We start from the raw sequence: 12058 nt of genomic DNA on the forward strand, positions 1-12058 counted from the left end.
AACTGCTTGGCTGAGTCATCAGACAGGCAGATAACAACTGCAGAGGCCAAAGGGGCCCAGAGCTGAGAGCTGAGAACCGCCCCAAATGTGGCCTCAGTTTTGAGAACCAGACAGGGGGGAAGGAGCGGCTGGTTCCCAGAGGGTTCCTGTTCCAAAAGTTGGCTCCATTTCTACCAGGAAGCCTGCTGCAGGGCCACCTGCTTGAGCAGAAGGCAACTGGGTGAGGGTCAGTGGCAAGGATACATCCTCAAGGGGACAGCCAGGTCCTCCTCAGACAACCACATTTTCCTCTCCCTTCATCAATCCAACCACATTATTATTCACCGAGCACCTAGGCACTCGGACAGAGTTGAACAAGACAGATAAAATCCCTGCCCTCGGGGGAGAGAAGCAACTGAAATATTAACTACATGAATAAGACCCTTTCAAACGGTGCCAACTGCTCTGAAAAAAAAAGAAACCAAAACAAAGTGACATGACAGAGGGTGCAGCGGTGGGTTACTTCATATAGGATGGTCTAGCACAGCCTAGCTGAGGAGGTGACATGAGCTGAGACCTGAACCGTGAGCAGGATTGAGGAGATGCAGTGATGCAGCCATGCAGGAACAGTCAGTGCAAAGGTCCTGAGGCAGAAACAAGCTTAGGGAGGAAGGAAAAAGTGGCCAGGCCTGAGTGTACTGAATTACTAAAGAGGACACAATCCCCGAGGGTGGGAGTGTGGCTTTTTGCATCCACACCAAGGACACTTAATCAAGGGCTCTGCAAACAGTAGGCACTCAATAAATTCTGCTGGCTACCTGGAAGTGTGCCTCTCCTAGGCACTCAGAAGATGGTACCTTATAGCTAGCAGGTGCACAAACAGTAGGAGAGCTGAGCTGTGAATTTAAGCAGGGCAGAGGCTCGGGGTGCTATTTTCTCAAATGCCTGCAGGCAACAGGAAGTTCTGCTTGGCTTCAGGTCACCACTACCCTGGGGGCTCAAGTGAAGAAGCCAAGAGCAGGGGCTTGGAAAGCCTGGATTTGAGCCCTGGCTCCATCCCTGCCCATTTGGGCAAGACACTTAACCCCTTTGTGCCCTAGGTTCCCCAAGGGCAGATAAGGAAGGAATCCATTCCCCACGCCCTCTCCTGCTTTTCCTTGGGAGCCACCAATCTCAGTCCACCTAGTCTGGGTGGAAGAACCCATATTGCTGGTGGGTACAAGGCTCAGGCCTGCCTAATCTGCATATTCCCACACCCTGGCCATCGTGATTGGCTCAGTGATAGGCACCTGACCTCATCAAGCCAATGAAACCCATGGGACTTCCCTGACAGTCCAGTGGTTAAGACTCCGTGCTTCCAACAAAGGGAACGCGGGTTTGAACCCTGGTTGGGGAACTAAGACCCCACATGCCGTGCGGTATGGCCAAAGAAAGAAAAAGAAAAAGAAACCCAGTTTTGAGACTCATTGAAACTTGCGGGAAAACATGTCATTCCATCAAGGTTGCCGAGAAACGGAAAGGGAGCCTGCAGCTACTGGGACTAACGTCACTACAAGTTGAAAAGCCGCCTGACAGTGATGCCAACACAGAACACTGAGACTAGAGCTGGAGGAAGATTCCCAACAACTTCAATTTGGTCCTGGATCTAGCTACACCTGTAGCCAGCACTATTTCTCAGTTATAGGAGGCAATAAATTCCCTTTTTGGATTAAGCCCGTTTGAGTGGGTTTCTGTCATTTGCAAGCAGAAATCCTGACTAATAGATCCCATCTGTAAATGGAATAAAAACATTCCAATCTCAAACAACCTCAGACCTCTGTTTTCAGAAATAAATAACTCTTAGCATGTAGAGTACTTGACGTATCAGGCTCAATACATGATGGTTGTTATTAGCTGCTGCTGAGATGGTGAAAAAGGAAGCCTGTGACAGGCACCTCCATCGTCCTCATCTCCAGATACGTCCTGGTGTTGGAGGGCGGCAGATAGGGGTGCCACACACCTGCTTAGGGGGCTTGTGCCGATTATACTCCTCTCCCCAGAGCTTGGCTTCCATCTGTAGACGCACATCCTCAAAGTACACGTCCCTGTCCGCGGCCTCGATGTAGCGCTTTGCCACATAGTTGGAGGCCCCCTTCCACTGCTGAGCGTGCAGGAAGTTGGAAAGCTTCTTCCTGAGGGGAGAGGCATCAGGGGGCCCGCCTGGGTGTTCTGGATCCCAGCCCTAGTCCCCAGGACGGGAAGACCCTGCCTGACCCGGCCGGCTAGAGCCAGGAACAAAATGCAAGAGGTGGGAGGGGCTTCCCCACCCCACAGCATCCTTCAAAGAGCTGCGAAGGGGGCTTAAGGGACATACTTCCTGTTCTCCTCCAGCCCATCCCCACAGCCGGTCCCAACGTGTGGTCCAACGGAGACCAGATGGAGAGGAGTTTGGGCTACAAGAAGAGAAGCCACTGTCTCCATTTCTTGACTGGAAATGTCACAGTGCCCCTGCTCTCAGGAGCCTGAGGGAGTCTGGGCAGGGCCCCGAGAGGCAGGCTGAGTCACTTACGTCCTGAAGCACTCCCTCATTGCTCCCCGGCCGAAGGGCTGAAAGACATCACACAGCGGGTTATCAGTCCCCACACCCCACCCAGAGGCTACCCTGAGCCAGGAGGAGATTTTCCCCTTGGACGTCACCCACCAAATCAATGCCCTGGACCTCATCTCAACCCTAAAATCCCTGGGCCCTCCTTCCTTTACTGCAGCACCAAGGCCTCATAGAACTTCCAGCCTGGAGGCTGCAGGACTGATGAGACCACTCTATTCCCCACCCTAGCTGAGCAGAAGACTCCTCAGGGGGTGAAGATATTATGGGGGTGACGGGGTGGGGGTAGAGACAGTATATGTCAAAGGATGTTTTTTGTAGCCCTGTCTGTAACACCACCCAAATGTCCATCGACAGTATAATGGATCGATCAATCAGGTCTATTTGCTTGACAAAATATTATACAGCCATGAGAATGAACAAATGACAGTTCTAGCAAAAACATGTACAAAACCTCATGGACAAAATGTTGAGCTATACATATACGGTATGGTTCCATTTATACGGAGTACAAAAAGAGGCAAAACCAACCTCGGGTGATAGAATTCAGGGTAGTGCTTACCCTTGGGGGTAAAGGAGGAGTAAGTGGGGCTGAGAGGGGCTTCTGGGGGTGCCGGTGATATTCTGTGTCTTGATCTGGATGCTAGTTATACACATGTTCACTTGGTGAAACTCATCAAGCTACACACTTTTCTGAGTGTGTGATACACTACAAAATGTTTCACAGATCGATCCTGCCCCTTACTATGCAGGAAGTTCTCTACTTTCTAGTTGATTCCTTTTTCTAGCAACCCACTGAGTTCACCTTGTTAGATGAAAAGTAAATAGGTGGTGACCTGCAAGTTTTGCAAACGGATATACACATTCACGGTTCACTGATTTTCAACAAGAGTGTCAAGAAGAATCTTTTGATATATATGATTAATACATGAAATGCCCAGAATAGGTAAATATACAGAGACAGAAGATAAATTAGTGGTTGCCCATGGCTGGGGCAGATAAGGGAATTGGAGACTGACTGCTAATGGGTAGGTGCGGGGTTTCTTCTAGAGATGGTGAAAATGTTCTGGGACTGATCGTGGTGATGGTTGCATAACTCTGAGTATACTAAAGACCACTGAACTGTACACTTTAAATGGGTATGGGGTATGGTGTGTGAATTATATCTCAATAAAGCTGTTGTAAAAAATGAAATAAATACACCGTACTATAAAGAATCCCCCAAAGTTAAAAAAATAAAATAAAGTGGGTGTGGAGGAGAGGAAGCAATCCCTGATTACACTGGGCTCGAGGCTCTGCTCACCTGAGACGCCATCTTGATCAGAACTTCATCCTCCAGCCACTCCCCGGTGACAGCATTGTACCTGCAGAGACCAGAACCCACCCCAGGGTGCAGCGTCCATTACCTGATCCTGTCACTCACTAGCTGAAGGCAGAAGACTTTTCTGGGCTGCCCAATGCCCTCGGGATCAAATCTGCTCTCTACCCACAGGCCCAGCTGACCTCCTGGGTTGGGTCTGTGGACACTCCCCCTCCCTCCCAGGTCCCCACCACACTGGCTTCCTTCCCCTTCGTCAAAGGCAGCTATTCCCTCTCCACCATGTCCCCCAGCGCTTAGTTGTGCAGTGGGCGGGCTTGTTCCCTACCTATCTGGCTCTCCCACTGGACTGTAACTCCACAAAGGCAGGCCAGTGAACAGGACCTGGTACAGGGGAGGCTTAATAAACGCATGTTGGATGAACAGTTGAATAAGTAAATATCCTTGTTATAACTGGCCTAGATAATGAATGGCGTGTCCCAGGATGGGAGGTGGCAGCATCCTCGGTCTTGCCGGTGTGAGGCCCAGCCCAGGTCCCGGTGCAGGCAGGGCTGGGGGGAGGGTCCTGCCTCTGAGTCCAACCAGGAAAGGGGCTGCTGGATACACACCCAAGGCAGAGAGGGATGGAGAGGGTTCCAGAACATTTTCATCTCTCTTTTCCCAGGGATCCTCTTTCCCAGAGCAAATCTACCCCTAGGCCTGGCTGGGCCTTAACAGGTTTGCCTGGTAGGAAGCTCCTTGGCTCAGTAAATCCCTAAAATCTTAAACCTCCCCCAGGGCTGAGGTGTTCTTAGCTCTAGCAGATGCCTCCCTGGCCCTCCCTCAGGGGCGACAGACTCCAGAACCTCCCAGCTCGTGGGAACAGCCTTTTCAGAGCCTGAAAAACAAGCAGAGGCCTGGCGGTTAACCCACCCCAGGCCCAGGGTGGGGAGGAAGGCTTGTCAGAGCCACACACCTGCTGGCACCAGCCCATGGCAGTACTGTGCTCAATGATAAATAACAGCAATCATCGTTATTACTACTATGTAGAGGCCAAGGTAAAGGAAGTAGTCTTCCCTCACTTCCAAACAGACTGAAAGCTGAGAGGCGCCCAGAAGTTGGGGGAGGGCAGAGACATGCAACACTGGAAGGGTCTTAACTGTCCTTCACAATCACTAACCTTACAGAGGACAGAGCTGCTCTAAGTTCACTGAGCACACACTGCGTGCTGAGCCTCCATCAACCGTCACTCAGCCCTGTGAGATCCGTACAAACATTGTGCCCACTTTCCAGATGGGGAAACCAAGGTTGAGAGGTGAAAAAACCTTCCTGAGAGCCAAGATTCAAACCCAGGTCGGTTTCAAACAGAACCTTGCTCTTAACCAGCCTGGGTACAACCCACGTGAACAGGAAATCTGTCCCAGTAAAGGGCTGGCTTGCAGCAGAGCTCTTTAAGAACCAGCAATAGAGGTGGAAGCCTCCAATTTAGAAATCTCTGGACATTCTGGCCATCAGTGCCTGACCTCCCTCTGCTGGCAGCCAGGGCAGGTGAAATCAGCTACTATGGTTAAGAAATAAACACAATTCGGCGCAGCCCCTGGTCCCTGGCCCCCAAGGAGCTCAGGGACACCCAGAACCAGCCCAGCACGTGAGTCCTGCTTTTCCAAGGGCCTCCCTGGTAGCCTGGTGTCCTCAGCCTGGAGGCCAGATGTCACCGACCAGCCACCACGCTGCGTTTATAGGCAGGAAGGAACAGAGTCCGCAACCTGGCCTTCTGGGGCCCCGACGATGCTGACCTCAGCTGCCGGCACAGACCCCAGAGCCCACTAGGAGGTCAGCCTCTGAAATGGGGAAAGGTGCACACTAGGTTCTAACCCATCTCCTCACAAGGTGGGAGCAGGAACACATTGCAGAAAGGTGGAGAGGGCTCCACTGTTTCTGCCTGCCTAGCAACTGCTCCCCTTTCTTCTGGTAACAGCACCCCGATTTTCCTTTGGAAAACCACCATCCTCCATTTTCAGAACATACGGACTGGGTGAAGCTGATCCCCCAGCACCTTCTTGCTTGTGGTATGTGATCTAGACCTGGCCAGTGAGAGCAAAGCTCCTGGCACAATGACTGGTTCAGTAACCTGCCTATAACCAAGGCCAGGCCAATGAGATTCAAATGTGGGACTTTTGTTTTTAAAAAAATCGAGAAAGAAAGATCCTTTCCCACTGAGTGAGATGAAATGTGGGGCTCCTAGGAGCCATGTGTGCCACTGATGTAAGACAGTCTATCTGGGGTCAGAGCCAAAAGCATCCTTGGAGCATCTGGGACTAGCCATACGTGAAGCCCACGTAGATGAGTCAACCATTCCTTTCTATGCTTAAGCCACTGCGAATTGGGTTTCTGTCACTTGCATTTGAAAAAGAGTCCTGACTAATTCACAGACACTGATCTGAGTCAGAAAGTTATCTTATTAACTACCTGGGTGACCCCGTTCAAACCTCTCTCTCCACTGGGGCAACTGAGGGAACTCACAGGGTTCACCTGGATGAGTCAGAGCTGGAGGGGTCTACAGAGGTCACAGGACACAAGACAGGCCCCAGGGCAGATCCATGAGTCTTCTAAAATTATGAGTCAAATTAGACATATGTGTGCAACTTTCTGAGATGGCTTCATCAGATTCTCAAAGGAGCGCCGAAGGCCTGACACAACTACTCCAGACTTTATTTAATGAGTAAATACATATAGAGTGCGTAAACAGTACCTCGCAGATGGAAAATTCAGTAAATAAGGACCCTCGTCATCATCACCATAGTCCTCCTTATTATTATGTTGGTGGTAGCGTTTTGTTGTTTTTATTTTTCTTCCTGAAACCCCCTGAAAACACTCTTCCTTCCTTCTGCCTTTTCAAATAGGAAATCTAGACCCTCCCAGCTCTGTTTTGTGAATCTTCCTGGGGCCAAGGCACTGAAAGGCTGGTCTGCTTTCTTTCCCTTTGATAGCAATTGTGGGGTCATGTGTTGAGATGATGGAGCCACAAGACAAAAGTAGCCTGGATCCCTGAGATGCCCTGAAGAGTTACTCAACTCTCACCCAACTTCGTATGAGCAAGAAATGCACCTTTGTTGCATAAAGTCCTTGGGGTATTTGTACTTGCAGCATAGCTCAGCCTAGCCTGTAGAATACACACTTTACAGGATTAAATACACACTGTAAGGATTAAATGAGATCACGCACAATGCCTTAAGCATGCGTAAATACTCAAATACTGGCTGATATTATTATTATTATATTCCCTTTTCCTTGATCTCCAAGGGTGCTTAAGCCTCACTGATTTTAAGCAGAAGGAGGACCCAAACCCCAAGGACTCCTTGTGGACTGGGGTCATATAGTGTCTATAGACAAGGTACTGACCTGTGACGTGTGGCGCATTCCGTGGCAACGTCCTCCAGGTGGAACTCGGCCCAGGGGTCAGGCATGTGCTTGGCCTTCTCGATTGCATGCTTCCAAGCTTCCTGCAGAAGCAAAGGGGAGTGTTAGGTCCAGACCAGGGGCTTCTGGGACAGTGCAGGGCAGCTCCTCTCACCCTGTGATTTCCCAGTGTCTCCGACCTCTGGGGAGGCAGACAGCATCAGTCAGAGAGAATCACTCCCATCTATTATCCTTGTAGGAACATAGTTCCCAAAAGACCTCACATGGGCACAGCTCACATGGGCCCAGCTTTCCCACCGCCAGAAGTGACCTGTCTTAACTACAAAACCGAAGAAGAAACATAATATGTATAGAAAACACATACTGCTTCACTTGTTATCAAAAAGTTGAGAATGAAAATAAGATGATATTCCCCCATCCCGCCTTGTTCAGACTGGCAAACATTTCAACAGCTGGTAATGACGAGTCTGACCAGGATGTGGGGAAACAGGTGTTCTCACGTGCTGTCAGTGGGTATAAACCTCTTCTAAAGGCAATCTGGCAATGTACTAAAATGGAAAAACTGTATTCCTTTATTTTGACCCAGCAATTCTACATCTAGGAATGTATCCTCTAGAAATACAAACATAAGTGTGCAAACACACGTGTACAAGAGGTATCACTGTGATTGTGCAAAACTGAATTCATCCCAAACGTCTGTGGGGAGTGGTTAATACACTTTGATTCTATTCATTTAAAATGCTAAACCGCCTTATGGTGGGAATTCTGGACTCTATCAGGCCCAATGTCACCTTTTCATAAATATTGTATAAATCATAAATACACCCCATTTTACTGCCCTAAATGAAATTCATAGACAATTTAACCTTCTTAAACTCAAGAGTATATCAAACTATGCAAAAGATATGTTGCCTTGACATTAACAAAGTGCTAAGTTCTCAGTTAATTATGAACAGATTCCCATGAGATGTTCCAAGGTCCTGGGGGTGCAGGACAATTCCTCGTGCAGATCTGCTCTGCCCGTTGCAGGTTCAGCATCCCTGCCTTCCACCCATTTGGTGCCTCAGTGCCTTCCACTGTTGTGCTGCCCGAAAACATGTCCCCAGACGTTCAAGCCCTGTTAAGAACGGGGCTTCCAGGGTACCAGCTGGGAAAGATGACCAAGGCACGTTGTGGACAGAACATGCTGATTCCCAACAGCATCATAGTACGACCCCAGTTTTTTGTTTTAAGAAGCTCATTTGGGACTTCCCTGGTGGTCCAGTGGCTGAGACTCCACGCTCCCAATGCAGGAGGCCCAGGTTCGATCCCTGGTCAGGGAACTAGATCCCACATGCCACAACTAAGATTTCACATGCCACAACAAAGATCCCGAGTGCCGCAACAAAGATCCACATAGCCAAATAAATAAATATTAAAAAAAAAAAAGTAGCTCATTTTACTGCTTTTATAATCCCAAGGTGGACTCCTTTCTTGTCCCCTCCAAACAAACACTCCGACTCTCACACTGGGTAGCAATACCCTCTCCATCTTTTCCTGTAGGGCTTGAACCTTTGCCCGACAGCCTCTACAGAGCAATCAGTGAGACCAAACCTCCCTTCCAGGCCACAGGCCTGAGCCACAGGGAGGGTCTGGATCGTGGGCTGGCCACTGTCTGGGCCTGGCAGATTCCAGACCTCCCCACCCCACAATGGCATCCCTCAGCCTCCTGGACCAGCTCTTAGGAGCTCTTCCACGGACTTGGGTCCAAACAGGACAGCTCCCAGCGCATGCCCCCGGCCTAGGCTCCATCACTGGGAGCCTGCTCAGAGGAGATGAGGCACACACAGACATGCACGCACACGGCCCAGGGCTCCCTTACTGGGGCTTTCTAATCTCTGCAAAGTCTAAAAATGAGGCCCGTAATCTTTTTTTTTTTTTTTTTTTTTTTTTTATGTGTTACGCGGGCCTCTCACTGTTGTGGCCTCTCCCGCTGCGGAGGACAGGCTCCGGACGCGCAGGCTCAGTGGCCATGGCTCACGGGCCCAGCCGCTCTGCGGCATGTGGGATCCTCCCAGACCGGGGCACGAACCCGTGTCCCCTGCATCGGCAGGCGGACTCTCAACCACTGCGCCACCAGGGAAGCCCGAGGCCCGTAATCTTTTGCTTCCTATTTGGAGGTAATTCATGCTTAATGAAAACACTTGGAAAATACAGAAGACAAAGAAAATTCAAATCTGCCACGTGCCGTCCACCAGAGCAACTATCATCAATGCTTTGGACTAGTTATTTTCCAGATCCCTTACGTGCATTTTTAAATAAAATTGGAATCACACTGCAAATATAACTTACAGCCTTTCAGGAGTGGGTCAATGGGACTTGGTTCTTTATTTAGTGATCTTGATTTTTTTCCCTGATTCCAAATGTTTGATCTGCTTATTACAAAAAAGTACAAGTACTACAGAATTCTGAATTAGAAAGCAGCAGTCCTTTCTAACCTCTACTCCTCTGAAAACCTCAGCTGACAGTTGATTTAGATATTCTGCAGGTTTCCTCCCATGCATTTGTTAACACACACATGAATTTAAGAGCACTGGGACGGTATTGTGTCCTGCATCTTACGTTTCTCCACTTAACACAGGATCCTGGACCCAGCCTTTCCATGTCATACGTACAGACAGGCTGGATCGACCTCGTTTCCCTTCCATGGTTGCAGGATACACAATTGTATAAATGTACCTTAAGCTGTTTCTCAGACCTCAGCTGATGGTTATTTAGATTCTAATAATCCCTCGTATAAACAGTGCTAAAGGGACCATCCTCGTAGCTAATCTCTGCGTACCTGTGCAAGAGCTCAGTGGGACATACTTCTTGGAAGTGTAATCACTGCATCACAAAGTTTAGAAATTTGGAGTTCTCCTCCAAAAAGATTCTCCTAAGTTACACTCCAAGAAGCAAAGAACAAATCACTCAAATTTTTTGACACAAACATCACATCATGAATTTACAAGTTAGCTGTAACAGCTGTGTAACAATCCACTGCATGGGTTTATCATTATTGACTTAACTGTTCACCTGTGGTTCTCCACAGTGAGACTCTGAGCTTGTCACTGCCTTTTCCCTGTTACACATAACCCTGCAGCAGACATGTTTACGACTAAAGCAGTTGTTGGATTTCTGTACTTTAAAAAAGTGCCACAGTCCCCTTTTGTATTCCAGCTGCTGCGAATGGCAGGGACGGCCTTCTGACCCCCACCTGTCAAGGAGCCCGCTGAGTTCTGAGTAGTCAGCAGGCCGCCCTTCTGAGCATGTCTGTACAAGCGCCCTGTTCTCTGCCTGAGACACACGACTTTCTCAATGTACCTCTCTCAACCGGTGACTAAGACACGCCCTAAGCAACCAAAGACAGGGCCCCCCATTCAATGAGGATTATCGACAGAAATTACCTGCTGGCTGGATGCTATGGCAGCAACCAAAAAAAACAGTCAAGGAAAAAAGTATTTCAGAATTAGAGGGCATGTTATTTCACAGGCTCAGAATTACCTTTTTTTTACAAACCCAGAAAAAAAAAATCAAGCCATACCTTATTGGCAACAGGTGGGTTTAATGCAACTGACTTTCTTTGTAAGCACAATATAAAAAGCCCTGTACTGGGCTTCCCTGGTGGCGCAGTGGTTGAGAGTCCGCCTGCCGATGTAAGGTACGCGGGTTTGTGCCCCGGTCCGGGAAGATCCCACATGCCGCGAAGCGGCTGGGCCTGTGAACCATGGCCGCTGAGCCTGCGCGTCCGGAGCCTGTGCTCTGCAACGGGAGAGGCCACAACAGTGAGAGGCCCGCGTACCGCAAAAAAAAAAAAAAAAAAAAAGTCCTGTACTAAGATTCAGCTCCCTCAGCTCTGGTTCCGGCCCACTGCTGACGAACTTGGGGAACCTCTATTTCCTTATTTACAGAAGACAATGAAGAATATTTTGACTACTGGTGGTCAACTTCTTTCCTGTCCCCACCCGTGGGGTAGACATGCTCCCACTAGAAACAGTGGCTCACCGAGCACCCAGTGCTCATGACAGTTGAACAGCCTCAGCTACACTTAAATCACTGGTACTGTTTTATCCATCAGGTTAGGAAAAACAGGTGGTTACGGAGGACCGGGAAGTGAGTGCTCTCAGACACTGTGAGGAGAGTGGAAGCAGGTACTGCCACCTTTGAGGGCCATCTGGTTATGCCAGATGGTCGGCCAGGGGTTATGAACCTTCTTCACTGACTTCTGACCCAGCCATTCTGATCACCTACCCAGGTGTGCTCAGGTAAGCCAGCCCAAAGATGGTCGGTGCTCGTAACGCTATGTAACAGGCAAGCATTACAGACAACCTGCCAGTCCACAGGGGGATGATCAGGTACACTTGGCATACTTGCATGCAGCCGTTAAAAAGATGACGATGCTGTTATGGGCAATCTCTAAGGCCTACTGTCTGGGGGTAAAAAGCAAGGTGCTGAATAAAGCAAACAGCATGACACCATTTACTGGTGGAGGAAACCCACAAATCAGTACTATAGATTTCTTAGATTCACAGACAGAGATCAGACCTGTGGTTGCCAAGAGGGATGGGGGGGTAGATGGGTGGAACGGGAGATTGGGGTTGGTAGATGCAAACTATTACATGTAGAATGGATAAACAACAAGGTCCTACTGTATAGCACAGGGAACTATAACCAATCTCCCGGGATAAACCATAATGGAAAAGAATATAAAAAGAATGTCTCTATGTGTGTAACTGAGTCACTTTCCTGTACAGCAGACA

General features: G+C 49.1%; 1 protein-coding gene across 2 annotated transcripts in view; it reads right to left on the reverse strand.

Moving 5' to 3' along the window:
• Positions 1 to 12058, reverse strand: part of EEF2K (eukaryotic elongation factor 2 kinase) — a 60448-nt gene that overhangs the window by 23215 nt on the left and 25175 nt on the right. For both annotated transcript variants that reach the window (XM_065891939.1, XM_065891940.1), the window contains 4 exons: positions 7263 to 7363; positions 3867 to 3927; positions 2528 to 2565; positions 1979 to 2150 (listed from right to left, as the gene is read on the reverse strand). In XM_065891939.1, the coding sequence (XP_065748011.1) occupies positions 1979 to 2150; positions 2528 to 2565; positions 3867 to 3927; positions 7263 to 7363 (372 nt within the window). The remainder of the gene's footprint in view (positions 1 to 1978; positions 2151 to 2527; positions 2566 to 3866; positions 3928 to 7262; positions 7364 to 12058) is intronic.

Source organism: Phocoena phocoena, chromosome 15, assembly GCF_963924675.1.
Source record: "Phocoena phocoena chromosome 15, mPhoPho1.1, whole genome shotgun sequence".
Taxonomy (NCBI): Eukaryota; Metazoa; Chordata; class Mammalia; order Artiodactyla; family Phocoenidae; genus Phocoena; species Phocoena phocoena.